Source organism: Aptenodytes patagonicus, chromosome 8 (genome assembly GCF_965638725.1).
Source record: "Aptenodytes patagonicus chromosome 8, bAptPat1.pri.cur, whole genome shotgun sequence".
NCBI classification, from domain to species: Eukaryota; Metazoa; Chordata; class Aves; order Sphenisciformes; family Spheniscidae; genus Aptenodytes; species Aptenodytes patagonicus.
This window is the reverse complement of record NC_134956.1, coordinates 4,814,041-4,841,153: the sequence shown is the minus strand read 5'-3', so window position 1 is coordinate 4,841,153 and position 27,113 is coordinate 4,814,041. Positions and strand designations below refer to the sequence as shown.

General features: G+C 35.1%; 2 protein-coding genes across 2 annotated transcripts in view; one reads left to right on the top strand and one right to left on the bottom strand.

Moving 5' to 3' along the window:
- CENPP (centromere protein P) overlaps positions 1 to 27,113 on the bottom strand; it is a 159,670-nt gene that overhangs the window by 27,760 nt on the left and 104,797 nt on the right. The gene's annotated exons all lie outside the window — the stretch shown is intronic.
- On the top strand, positions 5,916 to 25,336 carry ECM2 (extracellular matrix protein 2). The gene is made up of 10 exons (XM_076346030.1): positions 5,916 to 6,042; positions 9,615 to 9,934; positions 14,948 to 15,136; positions 16,476 to 16,958; positions 17,283 to 17,398; positions 19,052 to 19,187; positions 20,489 to 20,646; positions 22,558 to 22,697; positions 23,842 to 24,168; positions 24,930 to 25,336. The coding sequence occupies exons 2-10, from the start codon at positions 9,640 to 9,642 to the stop codon at positions 25,132 to 25,134; spliced, it is 2,049 nt and encodes a 682-aa protein (XP_076202145.1). The 5' UTR covers positions 5,916 to 6,042; positions 9,615 to 9,639; the 3' UTR covers positions 25,135 to 25,336.

Below are 27,113 nucleotides of genomic sequence, written 5' to 3'. Positions count from 1 at the left end.
GGGGGGTGAATTAATGTCAAGAAAATTAAAAATCTATAAATGTACTCCATATGCACAAGTTCCACAAAAGCTCAAGTGCTCAGAATCCCATAACACCACAGGCCTATCATTTTGGGCTTTTTTGTACAAATTACAGAAACAGTCTGTCATGACTTGCTTCAAAAATAAGAAAACTCTGATGCGGTCCACTTACACAATTTCTATCTTTTTAGTCAATATTTTCTCTGTTTTACTCCAAAGCAAGAAAAAAAAGATATCTCTAAAACTTGTACTGCATGGCTGCTGTATACGTTGTCTGAACCATTATAACCTGGCAACTCATCACTCGCTAGGAGTCAGCCCTGCAAATAATCCTGACTCTAAGTTCTACTTAGAAAGATCTCAGAGCCAAGAGCACTCAAAGAGCCAAAAAGTCGGTATGAAAACACTCTGCCTTTTCTCTAATCGTGATCAGAACACGTGGAAAAAGAGAATTAAAAAATTATATACATCCATTTGAAGTAGCACTGATTTTTTCTTGAAAGCCTATTTTAATGTCATCTTCAATCACATTTTATAACAAAGCATGCTATACACCCTTTTGAATCACCTCCAAATTCCTTAGGGTTTGCTAACTAGTAATAGAAATAAGAGACTGGTTCTGCCTGGAGAAAAGATGGCTTAGGGAAATTCTAAGAGTAGCCTTGCAATATCAAAGAAAATGCAAAGCACAGCTCTTTATGGAGGTGCATCCTCAGAAGGATGAGAAATAAAGAAAAATTTTTTCTCAATGGCAGTCAGGCATCGGAACTGGCAGCCAAGAGAAGTTGTGTAAACTCTGTCCTTGATGCCTTTCAAAACCAACTGAACAAAAACCTGGTCTGAATTCAATCTTCACCCTGCTTTGAGCAGCACGTTGGACCAGATGACCTACATGACCTCCTGAGTACACTCACACAGTAAGAAGGTAATTTAAGCAATACTGTAAGTTAGCAGCAGCTAAAATAAATGCATTCTTTCCTCTAGTATGATAAGCTAGGTTACACCTGGCATTAAATTGGCTCAGTGAAGGCTATTCATGTTCTAGTCATGTGTTTTGTTTGGCCCTTATGCAGATAAAAGATTACATTTTAAAAAGGTATGATGTAGAACTGAGGTTTCATGGTCTCTATAAGCTGTGATCATAAAAAGTGACTTCAACTCCTCTTTCTATACTCATATATCATCTCTCAAATTTCCACTCTTAAACTGACCAATCCCAGATGCTTGACTTCTTAACTTTGCTTAAGTTTTTTGTTTGTTTTGGGGTTTTGTTTTTTTTGTTTTGGTTTGGGTTTTTTTGAGATGTCCTCCTTATATTCTTTCAGCCTGATGGCTTTCTTTGATGACATTACACTTCAGGCATTTTCAAGACGATTAAGAAGCAGATGTTCCTCCTGTTTCAGCATGCTCCATGTATTTAAATGGCCTTTCAGACAGAATTTGAAAATCTATAAGCCACTTTCAACACCACAGATTCTATTATATTAACTTGTACATTAATTTTACCCCCCACTGAGATTTAGAACAGAGCCACGGTAGTGAATGTAAGTTTTTCCTCCTACCATTCATTCCTGCAGGAAGAAGCAAAATTGATAAAAAGAAAAATAACAATAGTACTATTGTACGCTGACTAATACTTCTCCTTGCTGTGAAAGGAAAAGAGGCTACTGATGCCCTCAGGAAATTCAGAAAAATTAGAATTTGATGTTGTGGAGAAGCAATGTAGAAAGCTATGCTTAGAGGAAGAAGAAAAAGCAGTGGCAAAAAAGATTCCTTTTGCCACTCACGCTTTGGAAGTAATTCTGTAAGATCACAAAATATTATTCTCTAGTTCATAAATATGCTTGTATTCCCTCATGGTGTAGGAGTAGGTATCAAAAGCAGACAAGTTTTATCTGTTATCACTGTCTGAGGAAATGACTGCAAACATACAGATGCAGAGGAGAGCAATACGTTATCGATGTTGTTATGTAGTTCCAAAACTAAATCTCTTTGGGAATCTGTTGAAAATATACATCATCTGAAGTTTGTGCTTCAATTCATCCTGTGCCAAGAGCACTGATACTTAAAGAATCCAACTTTTTGGTACAAAAGGCTATAGTTACGCTACCCACTGAGGTGAGCAAGTTCTGTTGGGATAGCAGAAGAAAGTATCCTACTGTTGCTCCATATTGCCATAACTAGGCTGCTTCACAATATGGACATAAGGTATATTCATGTGATATGGCTAGCTGAAAAAGCACACTTGCTCTTATACGCTTCCCTCGTATAGTTTTTAAAAGATTCTAATTCTTTATTTCATTTCTACTTAATGTGGCAACAGATCAGAAAACTCAAGTAGAAATAGTGAACCGATTACAGTTACTAGAAATACCTAAAGTTTCAAAAAATACTTTATACCAGTATAGGGGTCCAGGAGCGTTGCTGTCTTAACTCATGGAATCCTTTATGTTCACAGAAGTGAGATTTAGATCAGCATTTGAAAAGACGGTCTTTTGAAGAAGAAATAGAAAACAAATTTATTTCAACTGTATCAAATTGCTTAAAAGCCTATTTCCACTACTGGTTGTCATCTAATAGGTACAGTTAGAGATGTTATAAAAATCTGTTGTAACCACTATAAATAAGCTTGATGCTAATCTGAATTCTAAGCCCTTTTCTTCACTGAAGAAGATTTCCTTGAATAATTTCTGTTGAATAATTTCAGCAAGGTAAGAGGGAAAGCCTTGTCCCCCTACAAATAACAACCTATAAGGAAAAGAGATCAGCCTAGATTTTATGAAGAATCCATGCCAGAGGGTCAAGGCTTCCACATTCATTTCACACATCCTATGGCTCTTGCTCAAGACACTAAGCAACAGTACTCTTGTGGCAGTTTGCCATAAGACATAAAATAATAAAAAGTTATTTTAATTATTAGTCACTGCTGTTTACTCTTTGTCTCTTCTCTCCTCAAAGGAGACCATTCTGCATTAAGGCATCTTAATAGACAATAACATTCATATTGCACAATTCATTCAAATGACTAGCCATGCATATGGGATAGGCAGGCATACAGTACTTACAGACGACGCAGATATTGGCAACTTGCTCTGCTCTCAGAGTGAATTATTCACATAAACAAAGCAAATACTAGACCCCTGAGGATACTGCAATGTTTTTCACTCAAACAGCAATTACCTTAACTGCATGTATCTGAAATCATTTGCAAGGCCATCCTAGTCTGAGGTTTTAGCCAAATATACAGTATTTTTTCTTTAGTTATTATGACAGGCAAGTTTCCATGGAAGATTTTAACGTAAATAACAATATTAAAACACTATTTAATTATTAATCTTACAAACATTTAAATATTATTGGAAGGCAGCAGATGATGTCCATTTTCAGATACTACTTTTACGAATTAAAAAAACCCCAAACCCTCCAGATATCAGGTAACCATGGGACACTCTCTTTAACAACTCCTAGAATTTTCAAACATTACTGTTCATGGTAGGAAAGTATAATGTCACTTTCAAGAAGAGGGAGCTATGTCTTTGCAGATCCCTCAGACTGATTTTATTTCTTCCTTAACAAAAGTTGAGAAAAAGATAAGCAAGGGCCTCATAGGCATTCTGTTTCATACTAATGGCAGGTACTACTAAGATCACAAAGCCACACTCTTATGCCAGGTAACTAGAGGGATGAAGGAGAAGAACAAACTAGATTATTTATTTGTTTAGTACAACAGGCTTTTGTCCGGATATTTTAACTTCAGTGTGTGTAACAGAAATGCCAGATGGCACCAGATACATATAGGAGAAACTTCATTTTGGCATGCATATTAAAGGACAACAGTGATTTAAAGGTGGCCACAAGGAAGTCATGGTTGGACTTGATGATTTACAGTTGGACTTAATGATCTTAAAGGTCTTTTCCAACTTAAATGATTCTCTGATTCTGTGAAGGCGAAACATGGATACCACCAGAACTATAATGCCTTCAGGACTTTTACTCACATATTAGAAGCAGTAACATTATCAGACGAAGTGTTTGCTTACCAGCAACTGCTTTCTGTGCAAAGCCCAGACTACGGAATACACATGTACCAGATAAATAGATCATCTCAGACCCTTAAAATTAGCAAGCCTTTGTGCTTCACTGTTCATGCTAAAGTATGTGTTTTAGAGAAGTCTATATATAGATTCATTAACACTGTACAAGATCCTTCAGTCTGCTTAAAGGATGTAGGATTTTCACTGTATGATCTAGTAGAGGAGACAAGATGGTGTCCCACTCAGTTCTGGAAAGACACTGGAAGATGTTGACCTTTCAAAAAATACAGAGATGACATAACCTAAAAAGTCCAGCTTTAAGACTTTACTAGAATTCAGCAGAGATGCCACATCCAAAGCAGATGCATTAAACCAGAGCTGCACATGAGCAAAGGCTGGCCAGATCCATCTTATTGGCCTACTAGCAGACAATCTTGGGTCCCAGCTAGGCAGGCTTTCTGGCAATGTGTGCCTGAACACTACCAGAAGATGATCCTGAGACAGCGGTCAGAAGCATAAGAAGCCACATTTAAATATATAACAAAGTGAATGCTGTCACTTTTGTCTCTAATAAATACACCATCATTTAAATACGTAAACTCTTTTAGCTGACGTGTAACCATGAGAATAATTTGTTATTCTTTTCCCCACTTGTGCTAAAACAACTGTTGTCCTATTGTTTGACTCACTCTTTACAAATCAATGCTTTTAGCACGCGTACTGAACCGTGCTATCTCATTTCAGATGCTCGCTCCATTTGTTAAGTATAACTATCTCCATTCTTTTTAAAAAGCTCCAGATAAACTACAAAAGTTTGATATTTCTTCTTTGGACTTTGCAAAGCAAAGCACAGGAGAAACTGAATGGCTATTTTAAGAGACAATGTGTTTTCCCAGTATCTTTCCACCACATACCGGCTAACAATTATGGTTAACTCAATGGTTATACCATTCCATGACTATCTGTGTAAAACATTCCTCAGAGTACGAATTCAAGCAAACAACGAATTTTTAATGTCAGAACTCAGACAACTCCATCTACCAGGTAAATTTGACATTTCTGAAGCTTAGCAGACTCACCATCTCATCAAACACTGACACTCTGCAGAAGCTCTATCTGGGGATGAAGGAAAAGGCTCTGCTGGCATACAAAGGACTTGTGGTAATGTACTATTATTCCCTCCCTTCCCCTCACACTCAGTGCTCATGTTTGGATTACTAACTTCACTGCAGCTTCTGCATAGCTGTGCTTCAGGATCATGTTTCAGGATGTAATTAGCCTTACAAAAAAATAAGGGAAAACGCTTCAGTCATTTTATTTTCCATGCATAAGCTACAACTTATGGTGAAATCATTGCTGTAAATGGACAAAGGAAAAATTTTCCATGCTAAAACATCAACAAAAAGGTTTGCTTCTTATAGATTATAGGCTATACAGGCAGGAGTGGATTAAGAAAATATGAATTGTAGAAAAAAGTTCTAATTTTAATAAATGTTTTTATGTTAAGGTTACGCTTGCCAAAATGTATTGTCTCTGTAAAATAATAAATCCACATTAAAATCATGCCACCTGGAAACTAAATTTCTAAATACATAAAACAGAACTGAATAAAATACACATTTTCCATGTCTTTTGAAAACACTCCATTTTCCTGTTCCTTATGCAACTGCAAGTACTGAAAGAGAATTTCCAGCTGTGCCTTGTCAGCCTACGGACCGAACATATTGTGCTGCTTTTCATTTTCCTTAAGTGAGCTTTTTAGCTCTCTGAGTAACAGTATTAACTGATTCTCTGCACACAGAACAGAACAGCGCTTTGTCCCCAGGGAAAGAAGCTATTTCAGACTTAACTAAGGAATCATCTAACATGTTTCAACAATCCCTACTGTTTCTCTGTTTGTTTTAAAGATATCACTGTGATTTTGTTTCATTTGCAACTGGAGACTAAATGACACCAAGCAGAATCTGCTGTTAGGTTAGATTACAAGGTAAAATGTTTTAAATTTTAAACTACTGCTTAAGGCATGGTGTTGAATGGCTTAAACGACATGTTAACTTTGCAAATATGTATGAAATAATATTAGCTATATTTAGCAATACTGAACATAAATGCTTTTCTAGATAAAGTATGCAATACCAGTTGATCTGCTTTTTGTTTGGTATGAATGTTTGCCACGCACTTCAAGCTTAAACTAACTGAAAGTGCAATTAGTTTTGCTGGTATGGTTAAATGTAACTCATTTCTATGCAATAAATTTAAAGAAGAGTATGTGAAAAATCTTGGTAAATCACTTTAACCCCTGTGTATCATCAGCAATAACCTTGACATCTTAGAACGTGTTTGAATTTAGACTGAATAGATAAAGATAGATTATTTAATAAATTCTGATACTCTGGTATTTCTAAAGGGTCACTACTTTAAAAATTAACTATTTCCATAATAGTTAATTTTTAATAGCAAAATGATAGATACTGAATTTACTGAAGAGAAACATTTTGAAAGCTACAAACTACTGAACATATTACATGATAAAAGTAAAGGTCATAGAGATGCTTACACGTACTATGCATGATGTAAACATTTATGGGTAAAATTAAAAAAGGTATAGCAATGCAGTCATGTTGAGAGTATCTGGCAACACAAAGATATAATAATTTCATTATATTAGCTATCTATAATTTTATTTTGATATGTAATAATTTATTACAAGTGTTATAAGTTGAATAGGTTGACTTTTCCCCAAATTTTCCCCAGTGCTGGCTGGCACTATACCAAATATAACTTCCCAATAGATAATCTGAGGATTCCAGCCATGGGCAGTAAAGGCCCAATGCATTAAGGCCTTTTACTTGTATGACATTCACAGCTGGGGCCTTAAAGTGTGAGACACCACTTACTAAATAAGCCAAGGAAAGAAACTCAGAAATGTAGCTCAGTATTTTGCATGCAAGGGACACCATTTTGTTGAAAGTAGCATTATTAAGCTTTCAGTACTGAATAGTTAACTTGGTGTGAAAATATAGCATATAAACTCACATATATGAACAGGACTAGTTTATAAAGACATATTATTGGGGGGTTGTTTTCTGTTGTTGTTTTTTTTTTTTTATTTGTAATTATAATGTATTTTATGAAAACAAGTTTCACTTTAAAATAATTGGATTTACTATAGAGTTTTACTCGATATTGAAGTTAACAGCAAAACTCTGAGACATCATTTGTACAGTGAATGTAATGTAATTCACCCTATATTATTCCTGGTTTTTAAAATTACATGCCTAGAGAATGGAAAAGTATTTCAATCATGCCATTGCTTAGGGACATGGTTTAGTGAGCATGGTGGTGTTGGGTTGACGGTTGGACTCGATGATCTTAGAGGTCTTTTCCAACCTCAGTGATTCTATGATTCTATGATTATAAGCCTCTGGTCACAGGAAGAAATGGTTAAACGTTAAAACAGCACAAATGTAATGTATCAGCATTGTAACTACATAGCTATGGTGTTATTAGTATACTAAAAAAATGTGACCATAATTAAGATGTCACTAACTCAACAGAATGAATACACATGTTCAAGACTTCTTTGTATATTCAGTTTTCCCTAAGAGCTCTTTGTATGTTTCATTCAAACTTGCGGAACAGAAGTTTACTGTGTGATTTTATAGCCAGTCATTACCATGCAAGTAAGTTAGAATCCAAAAACATTAGGTCAGTTGTCCTGCAAACTGAGGTACTAAGAAACAAGCACTTTCTGAAAAAGAACAGACATCATCAATGCAGAGTACAAGCTTCTGCATGTATTTGATATGTTAACTAACAGTAATTTCTCTAAATAAAAGGCCAGCATAAAGTCTATATAGCATTTTGGAATAACTGATTTCTAATGGGTAGAAAGCAGTAAACTAAAGTCTGGATTAATTTCAGAACCCTGCTATTACATGAGACCTTATGTGGATTTCTGTGAGACGCATCTCAAATTCCCTTTATATGGAAATAAAAACATTAGCTTAGCTTAACAAAATTCTGCAAATTAATACATATATTTCTATAACATTTTAAAATTAAAATAGTTGAACACCGAAACTACAATATTAGAAAGAAGTAAAAGCATATTGTTTTAAGATTATATACCGCCAAATTCCCTTCTAAAAACATGAGAATAAAAAAATATGAGAATTATTATGCTGTGGAAAGCATGAAAAACATGGAATCAATCACATGCCTTGTGTTAAAGAAAAGTTAGGCAACTTGTACCAAAAACTTGACCTATTATATAAATCAGAAAATACCAAGATGCACAAACTTTTTAAAAAAATCTGATTCAGGCAAAACCACAGTTCAAGTTCCTGAAATAATACTATCCTGTATTTATACAATATAAGTAACTATAATAAGACTAACTCCAAAGTGAAAGACTACATATAAAGCCAGACTGATGAACATTAAGAAAAAGCATTTTTTTAATCCTCTCAAGACTTCCTTAGAAAAAACCATGGACATACTCTAAGCCTTGTCTTGGACACAAAGTGCTCTAAGTCTCAAGCTCTTCACTAATTCTCAACATCACAAGAATATTAGTGTCTTCAGACCCTACCGTCTCAGTTAAAATAGGCCACAGGACAAGAGCATTTCCTTTTTGAAAGAATTATGCCGACGGAGCTATGACAAATCATTAATAACTTTGGACATGCATAGCCTTATTTCCACACTGGTATAGCCATTGCTGGATATGCTTTCTATGCATACTCCTGAATCTTGACTGCTCTGTTTTGGAATGCCACCTATTGGTGACAGTAAACGTAATTTTTCTGTCAGAAGCATAAGAAGGCTCAAGATATATAGTAATTTTGAATTTCTTAGAAAGTAAATGCAGAACACAACCCATTATAGATCAACCTTTTTAGACTACCTACTCTTAATAAAAACTTCCACTAGAAAAGCAGATGTGGGATGCCACAAATAGTACTATTGTGACCAAACTTGCAAAAGGCCGCCTCTACTGCAGAACCAAAAAGATTCTGTTAAAGAAGAGGATGGCTAGAAATGGAAGCAAAAGCAACAACTCTTTTCACCTATGGTGAAAAATACCTTGCACAGAAATGACAAACCAAAAGCATTCGGGGCAGCATATCAGAAATGAATTGGGCATTTTTCTGCTACTTTGCCATTCCCATGTTCAGAAGTTACAACAACCTGGAAGAAATATTGGCAATCAAACAAGTGAAGAAACACTTTACAGCTCTTGGGAACTCCCTTGCTGGAAGCAGTAACAATGACTATACTACAAATGCCTGGTGGTACTGCAAATCTAAACTACCTCTTTAAATGCAACCCCAAATACAAAGCTAGCCCCTATTTGAATTTGACTATTGCCCATAAGGGCACAGAACCACAAAACTAAAATTGCTTACTTTAGCTCCGAATAGGGCGATTTCTTTCCAAGAGGAAGCTTGGTTATATTGACCTAGCATGTATTGGTCCACCTGTTTTGAAAAGTGCACCTGACATAATCCTAAAAGCTCGCTAGATATCTAATTTTCCTCTTTTTTCCCATTCCAGGATACTTTCTGAGACACACAAAAACATGCAGGCTACATCATTAGTCTATTATTTCCTGCTTGTCTCTCTGTGCATTGATTTTTCTCAAAACGAAACTAGTGCACTTCTCAGGAGGCAAAGGAGAAGAATGCGCTACAGAGGATTGAGAAGGAGCTCCTCAGCAGGGCACAGGTCCCCAAGACAGCCAAGGATGAACCTTCCAGCTCCTGTTGCTGTAGTACCCAGCATACCTCTTATTAATATTGATGACGGTGTTATGGGAGTATTTGACTCTCTCATAGGTTTGGGTGGACATGAATCTAGTTACAGTGTCTTACCAGGTAAGAAAAAAGCCCCTCTACTACTTAGAGTGGGCCGATTTTTCTCGATTTCAAATGAAACGTATAAACTCATGAAAGCTTTATTTTAGCTCTACTTGCAACACATACTGAAATAAAACTCAATTACCTTTTTCTAACCTACTTTTGTTGCCTTTTATAATAATTTCATGGTTAGCATATGACGCTTTTTAATTTTCTATGCTTAAGCCTTACAGAGAGTCCTGCTTTGCCAGGTAACAGTAATATTTTCTGCAATTTTTCTGCATTCTTATTTCATCTTAACTAATAAAATTTTGTTGGGATATTTTCAGAAATTCAAATATGTAGCAAGTTTGAAGGCCATTTTGAAGAATTTCTTGCTCAATATATCTCCTAAATCAATTAACATTTCCTGAGGCCCTAACACCAATAACACCAGTGTTATTTAAAATGGATTTAAGTTCTTTTTTCTTTTGGTTGTATTTTTGAAAAGCAGCATTCAAACTATGTCTACATGCAATATTTCAGGAATAATTCTTTATTTTGTAAATAAATTAATAACACACAGTAATAGTTGCAATATGAAACTTACATTACAAACGACCCTTATGATGGAAAACTAAGCTAAGAGAGAAAAAAACACTCATTCAACACAAGATAGCTCTTACACTCCATCTATATTGAGAACCTGGATTTACTGAAAAGAAGTTCAATAGTATGATTTATATCAAACTTGCCTTTTCAGTGATCTAGAGGTTTTCACATTGCTGCGCTAATAAGTATTTTATGGGTTTTGAAGGAGATGTAGGGAAGACAATTTGATGTCTTAACAAACAAACAAAAAAGCATAATTTCACTGACCTTTACTGAAACCCGCCTTGGTAATCGTAACAGGCCTCTCTACAGTCCCCTCAAAGACTGCAAGACTAGACAGGGACTGAGAACTGAGAGTTGTTAAGTCTCTCTTTGGTTCTTAGTGCAGTAAAGGAAGAAAGAACTCTTGCTCTAGGATGCTTGTGATTTTATGTTCAACGTCACAAATGGGAAATTATGACACACAAAACAGGAAATTAAGATTCACGAGAGCCTAAAAATCAGACATGCATTCTGAAGACAAGAACTTCCGAATACTACTATCAGTATTTTTAAATTTTGAAACCCCAGTTATTAACCAATTGAAAATTGTTGAGATGTTAAAACACTTCATTTCTTTTCATAGAAAGAGGTTCAAAGGTTGAAGAAAAGACACTGGGATGTTGTGAGGAACCAATATAAGGTCGCGTCCACCCTATAGCTAATAAATATAAAAACATAGATACTTCCATTCCAGCACTAAGAGATCACACACTGAGTAAAAACATCATATGTAATTTTATGAATTTTATGACCCCCCGAATGCCCTGATTACCACTGTTCTACATAAAATGATAATAATCTATTTTTATAAGCAAAAAGTTAAACCTTTTATTGTGTCACAAAAGAGATATGACCACTAGGTCAATAGGTCTCAACTTAAATGGCAAAACATATTTTAGTCACATTTTCTAAACAATTACTATTACTCCTTACTTTCAGAAAGGCTGAACCATTTCAAATCAAATATTTTTAAGTAAGGGGTTTCAATGGGAAAACTAGCAAAACTCTTGACTATAGCATTTCTAGAGTGTACTACAATATTACTCTTATAATACATACTACTAATGTCAAACTTTTAATTTAAAAATATATTTTAAATTAAACAGCAGAAAATACCACATAAATAGCATACACTTCACATAAGATATTCCAGTCTCTCTGTCAGACACCATCAGTCATGCTGAAATAATGCATGGTTCTTCCCCCCTCCCCGCCCCGTTTGTTTCTTTCTATCTGGACTTGCATCCAAAAGCTGAGCTAAAACGACTGAACTCATTTTATTTGGAACTTTATGCTGAATTTACACCATATTTCCAAAGGTTAAAAGTCCTGTGCTCATCTGCCAAAGACTTCAACCACAAGGTATTTTTTAGTCTAGCTTTTAAAGTTCAAAATTTTTTCAAGTTAATGTCAGATTTGGAAAAAAACACTGTTATTAATCATGCTTTAGAACAGAAGAAAATGCAATTCAAAACTTAATTTTCATTCTCCTAGCTACTTATTTTTGCTCTAAACAAAAACAATTTACAGATATCATATGCAGGATGAAAATTAACAGTTAAATAGAGGTTTAACAGTAACCAGATATATCTCCTTCCTCTATATAAAAATCATGTGAACCATTTAAATTAAATCAAACAGTTCACCACAACATAAGATAATTTGCAGTTGTTTGTCCTTTACAGACTACAGTCTGCCCATTAAACAGTGCAGAATAGGATGTACACTGTTGCACTATTTCTAATATCTCTTAAACCTCACTTCACTATGGTGGTACGAGCAGAGAGAAGTTGTTCAGTGGACAGAAAGTTTAAGGACCATCTCAATGCAGTCTTTACTCTCTCTCATAGGGGTTATGTGAATTCCAACAGAGTGCCAAATAGCAGTTCTGCAATGCAATAAAAGAGTACCTCTTTGCCCTTGAGCACACACACTTGTCCTGTCTTTTTAAGTAAGTCTCATGTACACCGAAAACAAGATAAGTTGTTAAAGAAGTCTGCAGAAGCCAAGGCCTGATAACCCATCTCTTTATGCTCATTCAGACAACATTTTCACCAACTGCAGATACAGTCTAGTAGCTAAAACAAAATAAAGAATTCAAGGAAGCACAGAAGAATTTCCATCTCAAGCCAGATATGTTCCTCTGGAACAGCTGACATTTTGTTGTTTAACATGAGGAAGTGTAGTGTTCTTTTTGTGTTTCCTTTGGAGATTTATTGTGGCTTCCTGGCAAGCACATGAAAACCAGAAGTCAGAATCCAGCAAACAGCTGGATAACAGATACCTGGGTAGAATGACAAGGGACTTACAGCCAACTAACATTTGGCCTGGGCTAACTCATCTCCTCCTTCAGTTAACATGGCTTGAGTTGATTAGAGCACAATTTTATGCAGCTGAAATGATGCATACATATCCTGGACCTTTGAGAAAACAAGATGCAACTGTTCAAAAAATTAATTTCTCCCCCTTTCCATCCTGAGTAACTTAAATCAAAAAAGCATTTTTGAAAATATAAGGAATATAGAGGAGCATCCAAACAAGATGATTCTGATAATTTTTATTCCAGAAAACAGCTTCGTATCCAATGGTCTTTACATAGAAGGGCAAAGAAATACCTTTGTTATGAAGCTGAGAGTAGGGCTGCCTTGAAGGACTTTGCAAAATGCCTGATTTTGAGTCAAATATTAATTCCAGAGACATTTCAAACCAAATATTTACAATAGTCTTGTCAGGATATTTAGAGACTATCCTGAATACTCTTCCCTTTAAAACTGAACAACCCAGCATGGACCAGGGCAGAGTGTGGGAAAACAAACCCTGCAAACAATCCTTCCAAAGACAATTTGTCTATTGCAAAGTAAAGACTCTTGCATGTAAATTCAGTTGCAATAAGATTTTTCCACTGTATTAGACAATCTTCACCTGAAGGAGGAAGTCAAACCAAATAGGAAAAAAGGAAATTTTTTTAATTATTATTTATACGCACGAAAGTACAAAATAACTTAGAAATGGGTTTTCAGCTTGAAACAAACACTTCAGCAATGCATTCTTACATTAATTAGAAAGAGGAAAAGGAAGGTGTGTAGGGAGTACAGATTCTCACCAGATTCAGAGGTACGCTCAAAAATAGGAAAAGATTTGCATGGGATGAAGAATCTCAACCTTGGCTTTCCTTCTCTCAAAAGACAAAAAAAAAAAGTGTCATGCTGAAGTGCAATGTTTATCCTCGAGTCTGGATGAGAACTGCCCAAGGAAACTTTCGCTGAGGTAGACTCCATCACTGGAAGGAGAGAGAGACCTTCCCAAGCCTTTACACTCTTCCAGACAACTTGCCTACTGAATATCTGAGTTTAGCTTACAAAATAAATCTCTTCTACATTTCTTTCTGAAAATTTTGACTGGTACCCTGGGGAAATCTCAATTTTTTGTAGATTCATGTCCAGAAACTTTGGAGATGAAGTATTTATTAGCACAAGTTGTTCAAGATTGCTACTTTCCTAGCAAAGAATTTTTTTCAGATAAAGCAAGTTACAGGGAAGGTGAGATGTTTGCCATCTTACCAGTCATTACAGAATGGACTTTACTTCCATTAAGCCTATGAACAGTCACTATAAAGTGAATATTGTTACCCGCCTGGTTCCACAGAGCCTTAACAAAACTTTCTCGTTTAATGTGCAAGATATTAGAAAAGACATCTAGTGCACAAGAGAGAAACAGAAGGGGGTCTGGGAAAAAATATTCTCAAGCTCTGCATGATTTATTTTAACTCCATTGTGGTGATGAAAACTTTTGCTTCTTTCTCAACTGTATCTATGCACAGCTTACATTGAGATCTGTGATTTCTGCTTTCCATTTCTAAGGATGGAGAGGAAAGAGGAGCTGCCATGCAAAAGACCCTCAGAAACTCACCATCTAGATTTAATTTTCCCATTTTAGGAATATCTCTGAATTTGAATATTTCAAGAGTTTTTCCAGAAGACAAAGCTTGTAAGGGTCCTCATCAGCTGGCTAGGAAGAGGGGGAAATGAACTATTATGATGACTGCCTGAAATAGAGGGAGCAGACAATTAGAGGGACAGAGAATCTGCAGACAGTTTTCACTGTGAAGCTGTAAGCAGGTAACAGATGCATACACATTAATTGTGTGCCTCCCCCTTGATTGCCTTCACAGCTGAGAGGCCAAGAACCTAATAGGGATTGGAGACTACTAATAAGCTGAAGAAAATACAGCTATGAAAAATAAGGAATAAGGATAAGATACTTAGAATAGCGTGTATTTTACGTATTTTCAAAATTAGAACAAAATCGTAGTGCTTCTTTCCAAAGTTTTAAATAAACACTGTTGGTTTTATTTCAGTTTAAGCTATTTAACTCTAATTTTCTATTTTCTTTTCTTAGGAAAGAAGGGGCACTGCACAGCTAATGGGATGATTATGTATGATAAAGCCGTCTGGTCTCCCAAGCCCTGCATTACCTGTCTCTGTTCAAAAGGAGAAGTGATATGTGATACAACCATGTGCCACCCTCTGAAATGTCCCAAAACTATTATACCTGCAGGAGAATGCTGCCCAGTTTGTTCTGATATTGGTACAGTACACCATAATATTTTTACTATTTTAAAACTACCTCATGCAAAACCTACATTTAATGATATCAAGGATTACAAGGTACACATTATCCTTTTATACAGAAAACAAGTCCTGAATTACATTATAAAAGCAGGTCTTCATAACTTCTACTCAAGCTGACTTCGGTGTCTTAGAGTACACTGGCTGTTAGATGAGTTTGATATAATACATAAATATGTTAAGTATGCAATAGTAAAGATAATAATATTTCTTTTTTATTTTCCCCTTTCTGCTTCTTCCCTCCTACCTTTACAAAACCTTGGTAAATGTACAAAGAAAGAACATCTGGTTACATATTATATCCCACTTCCATTTACAAAGGATCAATCAATAACTACTAGCCATTATTAATGTGTTAGACATACATAATAAACATCATACAGTTTACAGACTGGTAAATCTTTGTTAGGAGTGTGAAAACATGCAGCTATTTGATATAAATCAAGAGAAGAAAGTCAACTCACAAGAGGAACAACAGAACCACAATCTTGCTTCCTCTTCATAAAAATTTAAACAAAATCAGTATCTTTAAAAAGAAAAGACATGGAGGAGATAAAGATGAAATGTGATTTCCTTCCCCCATTCCCAATACCCTAAGTCTGCAAAGTACTGAACTTAACTTCCCCTTACCGTAAAAATATTATTTAGCCTCATATGTGCACATGTGGCATACAGAAATGCACCGAGTAGAGACATGATAGAAATTAACTGTAGAACCAGAAGTCATGTTGATTGAAACAATTAAACTCCTTTTATTTGAATTGCCCTACTATGCGAGTAAAAACTGCATTTTGTTAATGGAGTTAACACATCTCCCTGGCAAGCTCCCCGCCTGCAGCCATCTCTACACCTGACAATCCCTTGCACAGGAGAACAAATCTTAACCTTTGTGAATTTTATTCAAATTACCTTCCTCCCACTCCCAGACACATTCTTTTTCCTCTTTAGACACCTCCATCAACACAAAAAACTAATTAATATATTAGTTCAGAAAGGATGATAATGAAGGCTGTATTAATTTTTTCCCCTTTTTTTCTGGAGTTGCAAGGAATCGTACCTGTCTACAAACTATTCTGTATGGTTGGCTTAATCATTTCTCAGTCAAAGTATGTCTCTTCTGTCAAGCAGTAATATAAGTTCATATTTTCATTCTTTCAAATCATATTCTAAGGGGAATACTATTCTTCTATAGTTACCATATTTTTACTATATGAGGGGAACAATGTTTACTAAAACTTTAGTTTCATATCCTCTTATCAGACAACTTTTTTTTTTTTGTTCTCATTGCCTCTGGTTAGCCTCCTCTTTGGATTCAAGTATTATTTCACTGGATGACATAAGTGAGTTGTCTGGCGATTCTCCAGAACCCAATGACCTTGACAACACCAATGTACTGTCAGCAGCACATACTCAAACTGAAAAAGATGAACTGCTTAGAACAGAAGTGGTAGAGTTTAAAGAGAAAGAGGGTCGTAAAAAGGATGAAAAGAAAAGGAAAAGGAAAGGCAAAAAAAATCGACAGAAATATAAAGCCTATCACAGAGAAAAGAAGCCTATCACAAGAAAGGGAGCTGCAGAAGAAGAAATACAATATGAAAGTGATGAAGATGATGGTACTTTCAGAATGCCATCTCATTTCCCAATTCCTGTTCCACCCATAGAAGCTCCTCCTTTGCCATCTGGATGTTCCACCTCGGACACCACAGTAAGCTGTATTAACGCCAAACTTACACAAATACCACCAATCTCAGATCCAGATCTAACCAGTCTAGACCTTACAGGTAAAGAATGGGTCTACTTTGCATGATTTTTCTCATGAAGTAGCATTATCCGTTCTCAACTGCAGTCAACAGTAGTGTTAATACTCTGTCGCTCCTTATCATAGAAATGTATTAGAATTAATTTTATAGCTAAGCCTCTAAAATAATAAATTAAAAATGTTAGATTTGCTTACTAGTGTTTAAATACTAATATGAATATATCTACACACAATTATTGTACATAATACAACTATTTTTGTAACATATTTTTCATGTACAATACTACACAACTCAGATGCATACCGTAATTCATAACTCAAACTATTTTCTTGAATTCTGTCCTAGGAAATAGCATCACTACTATCTCAGATGAAGCATTCAACGGGATACCTAATTTGGAATGGATTGATCTGAGTAAAAATAATATTACCTCTCCTGGCATAGGTCCACAAGCATTCAAAGTAAGAAAGCCTAACTTTTCTACTATCCTATGACTAATTATTGCTTGAAGGAAAGTTTTCCCTGCTTTTCGGTCTATGGATCTAAAACAGTTTGCACCTAGCATGAGTAACCATTGTATAATTACAATACAGTTAAACCTGGCTATTTCAAGAAATCTCTCGTCATAAGCAAGAATATCTAGAGATTTTTTTAATTACATTCACCAAGTATTAAATGTTAATCAATAAGAGACAAAGAATTTTCTGATATTTTATCAGTTGCAGTTGAGAGATTTCAGAATTGAAGGGCTCATATTCCATTAACAACACCTGGGATACTCAGGCTCAACACTTGTAAATTTATGTATCTTTCTCACTACATTAGCTCTGTAAAGCTTATGCTCTTGGATTCCCAAAGAGACCTGCCTATGCCAGGTCTTGCTATAAAAGTCCACTCAATAGGAGTTCATGTAATCAGCTGTATGCTTATTGTTGACTATCTTTAATGAGGAACTTTCAAGCACAGCTGCTTACTAAAAGAACAGCTTTCTCATAAAATAGTCCAAGAGTCTTTCTATAGTCAGTCTTTTTCTTGCAAGGGGAATTTACACATAAGAGGCTATTCAAGTGCATCTACATATTCCTCACTTGAAGACAGAATAGTCCCATAGTAATTTCTCATGCAAGCAAGTACGTACAGGTAGTAACTCAAGCGTGAAAGTAAGGCATCAAGGCCTTGCTTTTTCAGGCAAGATGAATACAAAAAGCATATGAACAAGAAATTGAATTATCACAGTATGTTTTTAATTTTGTTTCCTGCCATATGCAATCAAGTCTTCTTGTAGGACTCTCTGTATACCACGTCACTCCATAACATGAACAGCTTTGGCTGATTTCAAAGGACTTCAGTTCCTACAACTCCTATGAAATCCAAGTGGATGGAAAAGACAAACCAGGAAGGTGTTTCAGTCGTGAAATAAATTTTAGTGAGTTAAAGGCAGTTAAGACAAAATTGGAGGAAAGCAGGCTTCAGTGGCTCCACTGCTAAAACAACTCTACTTTTTTAGGAAATGCTCACTACTGCATAATTACTGATGTGCATTTATCAAAATTCAGCTATGATAATTTTTCATACCAATTTTTTAAGCTGGCTGAAGTCATAAAAATCCTAGGTCACTGAAGAAGTTGCTGTCGTTATGCGTGAGCAAAGTAAATTTGCTCACCTACAGAAAACCAGTAATTTGCTCACAAATGAAGAGTATAAACGCATAATCTATAAATGTATGTACTTTGAACTCCTAAATACTGCAGTAGTGTAGTAAGGTAATACCTACATGACTCAAAGACAGTAGCAGTAACACAAACAGTTATGACTGGATAGCTGCAGGATGGCCATGTGGAAAGTTGATGTGCTCTATCAAGCTCTTCCGGTTACACATTACATTAACTGGCACCTTTGTTAATATTTAGCATTCTTTAACAAAGAAACCAATTAATTAGACTGATAGGAGAAAAACTTTTTTTTATTCAAAACACTGGATACTAGTGCACTGCTGCTGGAAATCTTCAAAAAGCGTGTGTTTAAGAAAACACTAACTATGATTCCACTATATGTTTAACCATATATTTTACACCTTGATAATCCAAGTTCTCTTATTCATCCCTATGATTAAGATCCTGAAAAAGCTAAAACGTTTGTATTTGGATGGAAATATGCTGGTACATATTCCCTCTGAATTGCCATCAACTTTGGAAGAAATAAAAATAAATGACAACCACCTTCATGCCATTGATGAAGATGGCTTACAAGGTATTTAGAAAACTAATATCAATCATATGAAAAGATTAAAATAAATTTGAAAAGCAGAATGTTCAACCAAATGCATCTGGTTAGATATAACCAGAAAAATAATTGCTAGCTTTTAAGTGCCATGTTTTCAAAAGGCAACAAAAGCTGAAAGATTTGCATGACAAAGTTTTTTAAAATTACATTTTCCCTTCTTATGCAACTGCTACTCTCCCAAAGAATCTTATATTTAAGGTTACTAAGTAGAGATGGATTTGAAGTATGTTGAAGATACCTACTCTCCTGACCCATAACCGGATCGCGTTACGTGTGGTGAAGCTATATTAATTATTTTTTAAATTGCATTAAAGTGAACAGAATCTGATGTGCATGAAAAATAAGGCAGAATATAATTGGAGTTAACCATGATCATTTTAAGCCAAGCTAAATGTGGGCTGATACAGAAAAAAAAAAGAAAAAAAAAAGAAAAAAGAAAGGGTACCATCCATGTCATAATTTGACTGACTTTTTTGCTCCTTTTCCTCTCCTGCCAAAAGGGTCCCCATTTAAACTGCATCAGTTTAGTGATACAGCTCAGTATGGAACAATATGCTTGAGCTAAGACAAAGAAAACGTAGGCCAATGGCTGCAAGAGCCTTTTAGTATAAAAATCAAACTGTACTGTTAGGAGGAGCTATACAAAGCTTCCGTAAAAAAAAAAGTTATTTGGATTATTTGTGAATGAGGAACTTACCATGAAACAGTATTTCACATTGATCAGCACTGGTTTCTTCTGTGACCTGCATTTGGACAGCTGAGGAGGAGCAACAGTATAATCCGTGAAGGGTTCTCAACACAGTATAGTAGGTGGTTGAAAGGAGTGAAGCAGGGAGGGGAAGATATGAGCCCAAAGAAAAAGTAACATACCCATTATCACATAACTGACTGGAGACCCACAGAGATCATTGGGCAGCTGCACAAAGGTCAGCACCCACATAGTATTCCAAACATCACCTGCACATAACCATGAAGTAATAAAGCCTAAATGGTAGCACTATCTGCAAGTCTTACGCAGCTGCCGCCTTTTCCATTCTAAGTGGGAGAGAAAGCTATAAATAAAGCTCTAGTCAATCTCTGAAGTTTTACAAACTAATAAACAATACAATTCTGTGCTTATCAGATAATAAATGAAAATCCTTTCACTATATTTCTTCATTGCTGTGAACTGATCAGAGTAATGTTTAAGATGGTTAAATTTTAAACATGCATTTTAAGAAGATATGAGATTGCATTAACTAACAGACATTCCAACTTTCTCTCCCCAGATTTAAAGAACTTGGTCACCCTGGAATTAGAAGGAAATAAACTTAGTGAAGCGAATGTCAGTCCTTTGGCCTTTTATCCCTTGAAAAGTCTCTCTTATTTGCGACTGGGAAGAAATAAATTTAGAATTATCCCACAAGGTCTTCCCACCACTCTTGAGGTAAAAACAAAACAAAACAAACGAACAAAAAGAATCAAACAAAAAATCAAAACAAGAAAGCTTCATTTTTCCAGACATTTTCATCTTTGTTTTTTTCTACTTACTGCCTTACTGTCATCAGGTAGAGATAAATGTACATTTTATAAATTTGTTTCTAGATATACTAATAATTTTTATTCCTAAATCATAATTTCTAGAAATTTACTTACATACCAACTCCATCCCAAAAGGTATCTTTTAAGTCTGAATTTATCTAGTACTGTCTCACAAAATAGTACAGCCTGCAACTTCTGTGGATGTTACCCATCACTCACATAACACTCCTAATACAGATAATGTCTTGGTGCAAAAACATTGTGAACTCTGAGTTACAACACAGAGTAAAGTTCCCAAGACAGCAACAAGAATAATGAGAGATCTAGAAAACCTGTTTTATAAGGAAAGACTAAAGGAACCAAGATTGTCTAGTCTGAAAGAGGGAGAGAGAGATGCCTATATCTAACCATCCTCTTCCTGTTTCGGCTGGTCTAAGTCTCAATTTCCCTGGTTTTCCAAACCTTTGCTGAATTCCACCTCATTGGGGGGGTGGGGGGGGTGGGGTGGGGGAGCAGTGTTTGAACAGGAGGTTTATTTCTCTTCCCTGAATAGTTTCCTCATTCATTGATTTTTAATCAAGAAATTTCTTCTTTTGGTAGTCTCCCATCCCATTCCTCTGCCCAGAATTTGAATGTGATTTGTTGTGGTGGTTTGGTTTGGTTTTTTTAGGGATGCTACCTGGAAGGTATTTTCTCCCTCCTTTTAAATCTCTGTCTAGTTTCATTCTCTGCTTACCTCAGTCTTTACTTCAAAGATAATCCTTGCCACCTATTAGCTTCACCGTCTCTCTTGATTCTATCTTTCCTTTTGCTCTTTCTCATTTCAGTGTCCTTATATTTATTTCCTTTTATCCTTGGGGTCTTCCATAATCTGAAATGTGAGGAAGAGGGGAAAAAAAAAAGGGAACCCAAATCTAGCAAAACCAACAATATCTTTTCTATAACATTAGCTTCTTCTGCAGCTACTGCCTGCAACTGTACTTCAGTCTAATGTTCTCCATTACCCGGTCACTTATACGTTACATTTTTCTTTTTTTCATTTCATCCCTCCTTGATGAAACAGTGAACACCTGGCAAGTTTTTCTAAACTTCATATGCTTTGGGAACATTTAATTTTAAACTGACGCCTAATAAATTCACAAACAATGATTTTCAGGCTACGAAGTTGCTTTTCTCTTTTCCCAAAGCCTTCCTCTACAGGCCCTAAATTCTATTTTGGGTCCTACATAAATTTTATTCATTGCTCCGTTTTAATTTCAGGTCATATTTATCCTACATTACAAGCCATTATCAGGAACTTAATCTGTGTAAAACATGCAGTTTTGATACGTTGCAGACTCACAACATTAAGTTTTGTAAAACATCGACATTTTGTATTCCTACAAATTTGATTTTCAAAGCTCACAAGTGCCCAGCAAAAATATTAAGAAAGCAAGACTCTTAATATTTTTCTCACTAATAGCTTTCCAAGACAAAAAAAAGTTAACAACTTCTTGTCAATCTCATCACTCTCACGTTATATACTCTTACACTGTACAACTGTACTGTACACTGTACAGGCAAGACAAAAGATACAACTGTTTTTCTATTTGATCTTTCAAAGCAATCTGTATTCTCACAAATTAGAAAACAAAACAATTGCTTTGAAAAATTGTGTTTCTAAAAGTCACACCACAGCTACAAACTGACTCTGATTCAGCAATTAACAGATATATCAGGTAATATGGAGGACAGGCAATAGCTACGTTTTGAATTTGCAGTGGGAAAGAACAGCATATTTTGCTTTCACAAATATTCTTTACAAATGCACTTACAGGAGTTATACCTTGAAAATAATCAAATTGAAGAAGTGTCAGAAATTTGCTTTAACCATACAAGAAACATAAATATCATTGTCCTAAAGCATAACAAATTAGAAGAGCACAGAATAGCACCTTTGGCTTGGATAAATCAAGAGTAAGTACTAATCATTTAAACTATAACTATGTTATTTTTATCTGTTATTAGTGAGTCAGATAATGAAATAAATATTTGCACTTCATTACTTTTAACTGAAATCGTAGTTATCTTTTGATTTGCTTGTTTTCCTTCGCTAATTTGTCTTAATTTCCTTTGCTTCAATTGTATAATCTAGGAAGTATTTAGAGTCAGCTTTAAAACAAAAAGATCTTATACCTCAAATCTGTACCATATTAACATAAAAGTCTAAATATTTTTTCTGACCATCCAATCAAAAAATGAAAATTAAATATCAATAATTCTCCATACAATTATACAATAATTTGGTATTAATATATCATTATCGCACAGGTAATTTAAAAATAATTGAATGTTGTCCTAACCTTATTTCCCATTAGATTAAAAATTATAGAAGTAAATAAGATGAAGGGAAGACTGTGCAGCTGCATTGTTTAAGAGTAGAATATAAGCAGAGCAAGCAATGAGAATGAAAGAAGCAAAAGATGATACTGCTTTTGCTTCTTTTGGTAAATGATTTGCTAAGCTACGTAGGGTACCTTGCCATAACCTATCAGCTGGTCCTATCAGTTGATTTCTGGATTTGTAAACTGCTTAATCTGAAAACAACCACACTGCTACTAACAGCTTCTCTCATCTCTGGAAATGAAGCACATCAGAATGACTCTAAAGGAGCCACTCACAAAACAATTCCATTTCAAATGGGTTTTAGAATAAAATTTAAAAATCCATGTCAATGGGATAACCACTGAAGTCCCAAGTGTATTGTGTGTTTTCCAGTGTAACTCATTATTGCAATTCTGCAATGCTTATCAATCACAATTAGTCCCCTGGGTTTCCCCTATTCAACCTTATCTCTGTACTCATAACCGTAGATTTCTTCCCATTAACTGATTCATTTGGCTTGATTGATAATTAATGACTTCAATTCCTTCCATTCCCAGAGTAATTATGCATGACTATGTTCCATAGAACGCATTCTGTTCCATTAACAGAAACAAATTTCTCTTTGAAATTTAGTTTCCTTGTAATCATGTTAAGCACTATTTTGTACAGAATGTAGCATTAACAATGCAGTATGCTATAATGTTTTCATCCCAGTTTTTTTCCTCCTTTAATGCAGGAACTTGGAATCAATTGATCTCTCTTATAATAAGTTATATCATGTTCCCTCCTATCTGCCAAAATCTTTACTACATCTGATACTTATAGGAAATCAGATTGAAAGAATTCCAGGATACGTCTTTGGTCACATGAAGCCAGGGCTGGAGTATCTCTACCTGTCCTTTAACAAACTTCCTGATGATGGAATAGATCCAGTATCATTTTTTGGAGCATATCACTCTCTGAGAGAGTTGTTTTTGGATCACAATGAACTAAAGTCTGTACCATTTGGAATTGATGAAATGAGAAAATTACGTTTTCTAAGACTGAACAATAATAAAATAAGGTAATTTCCAAGCTCTTTGTTATATTAATGGCATTAAAATAAATGTCACAAGACATGCTTTGTTTTAAGAACTTTTTACTTTTAAGTAAATCTTTTTGTAAAAATTCTGAAGGAGGAGCTAAATCCTGAGTTTTCTACAGCAGTATTTCTGCATATGATAAGAGAAAAGTGAGATTTCACCCTTCCTCATGGTTCTTGAAAACGCTCGCAAAGATGCTGAGCACCAGTTCTCTCCAGGAAATTAATCTGTAACACTGCTTGGGCCACACGTCCGCCGGGGCAGCTACGATTTGATAGGCACAGCAAAGTACCAGCTTCTTCTGCTCTTGGACCAGAGCCCAAACTGGTTACAAAATAACTGGAAGGAGTTGTCAGCTGCTGATGACGGCTGAAAGTGGCCTTTCAGCAGCTTTCAGCCAGCCCCAGTTGTGAAGTTAGGCATGCTCTCGAGTTCCTCTGTACCATTTACAAAGCAAAGGAATGATAGACAGAGGGTCTTACGTGTGTTATACAGAAAATTTTCATTCAGCAACACGTGGCAATACTTTCCTCAGGAAAACTAAGTATACAATATAAATGAGAAAACAATGCAAGGAGAGAATTTTAAAAAGAATGACTTGTAAATATATTACTGAGAAAATTTAATGTACTGCTTAAGTTAACATTTTCAAATCTCTAAATAAACAGCATCTCTAAAATAAATTATGAAGTTATGAGTTATCTTGATTAATGAAAATGTAATTCCTCCCACAATGTCACAGGACAGTCCCTCCAGAACGCATCTGCAGGACTCATATCAATGATGACGATGTTCATGACAACAGCGAAGAGGAGAATGAAGAATCACGTTTGGAACACGTTCATCTTGAAAACAACTATATCAATACAAGACAGCTATCACCACATGCATTTTCATGCATAAGATCCTATTGCAGTGTTGTTCTTAAACCACAGAAGATCAAATGAACGCCCAACTTTTGCATTGCAACCCCTATCTCTAGAAACACAGCTTTATTTATTCTCTGCTACTAACAGGTCTGCTTATTTCTGATTTAAACCTTTCTTACTACTATAAATAAGATACAGTATATTATATACTGAAGTAAAGCAGTATTGTATTTCTTAATATCATTTCATTATAAAAACATTAAATGTAAAAATAGAAGCTCAAGATTATGTCATAAATTTTTATTTCTATTGACAGAAATTCTACTTAAACACAATAGATCAAATTGTGCCCCCAGATACACCCTCTGCAAGATCAGATTTTAGAAAAGAATATAGCTAAACCGTCAACTTGGTCCCATCTTATTTGATTAACTGAACTTAAAAACATTTTAAATGGTACCATCAGCTTTAAAAATTATACAAGTGAAAGTCCTTGAGCTATGAACATTCTAGCAGTGCAAGAATCAAATTTCTTAAAACATACATGGCACTGCATTTTCTACCAAACGTTTTGCAGTGATAAATTCTCTTCCAACTGAAATTTCAGGGGGAAAAAAGTTGAATTGTTTGTTTTAGATGACCCTGAAAACCTCCCATATTCAAACACAGAATCTGATGAGTTAGAGGAATGAGTAATGAGAATTAATTTCTACGTGGATGCTTTTCTTTTTTTTTTTTTTTATAAACAAAGTGTATTTGAATTTTTTTTTTTTTTTTTGAAAGTCAAAGAGTGGTAGGTCCCATTCATTTGTACAGTAGTTAGTTTGCTAGCTTTTTATACCATATAGGATCAGGATCATGTTGCCCATTTAGGGAACTAATTAGACTTTATCAAAAATTTAAAATATTCAGTTAGTGGTTATTTGAAAGCTTCTAGATAGTCATAAATCACCACTTCCAAGAATGCTGATAAAGTAGTTTCAGTAATACATTTTATATGAATGCCTGCTTAGGTATAAAATAGTGTTTACAAATAGATCTCTGTTTCCCTATAGAAGAGTTCAGTCTCTTGAAGATTTTTTTAATGTCTGAGTTCAAAGAAAAGAAGCATTTTTAATATTGCACTCTAGATTTTAATATTATATTCTTTCTCTCACCAAAAATTTGATAAAAAGTAGTTAATATTTTTATTTTAAAGAACAATTTCAATAAAAACTGAAAGTAATTCTAACATCTTTCATATTTGTTGAATTCTACAGTCCTTTCTTATAAGAGTAGGCTGGTGGTAGGAAATTATTACAGATCACTGGCAAGTCATTATTCTTCACGCAATTACTTTCCACTTTCTCCTGGGCTATTCTGTGAGGCATAAAAAAAAGTGTACTCTCTTTTCTTCAGTACTATAGGTATGCTGTCTAATAATTTCTTCTTCAGAATGGATCAGAAAAAAGGATGAAATGGCTTAATACAGGGCATATAAAAGCTGTAAGCAACTGCACATCATAAAACCTTCTAAGGACACATATTAACTACTGAACTGTAATTTTATTGCCCTCACTCTGGAAGTGAAGGTTTCACGATGCATTTCCCACATATCCCAATCTACTACCAACAGATACGTCACATAATCAGTGTAAGCACACTGTTCACACAACATTTAACAGTGAAGGATCGCCAAACATTTTTTTTAGCATATTAAAGACAGCATATATGAACACCTGAGTTTTGTTTTCTCTGAAGCTATACAATCATGATAAAAACAAAATCTCAATTGTTCTATCTCAAAGTTCTCTCTTACTCAAATAAACTATTAGCTGCAAGGCACAATGGTACTTCATCTGCAGTGAGTCCAAATATAATGCATTTCTTGTAAGAAACAATCCTAAGATATGTGGATTCCTGTAAAAAGATTGCTTTGGATATTTTGGTTGGTAAAGTATGGTCAGAAGTCTTACCTTAGTGATTTGCTAAGTTTGGTAAAGAATGGTGAAATCAAGAGGCTGAGTTTTTACATACAAGGTTCTGGTTTGGGTGATTTGATTTCATTGCTCGTGCAC

Coding starts and splice junctions, on each gene's coding strand:
- ECM2 (XM_076346030.1), top strand. CDS start 9,640: ATGCAGGCTACATCATTAGTCTATTATTTCCTGCTTGTCTCTCTGTGC. Junction 17,399..19,051: donor TAGGTCCACAAGCATTCAAA/GTAAGAAAGCCT, acceptor CCTATGATTAAG/ATCCTGAAAAAGCTAAAACG. Junction 19,188..20,488: donor TGATGAAGATGGCTTACAAG/GTATTTAGAAAA, acceptor TTCTCTCCCCAG/ATTTAAAGAACTTGGTCACC.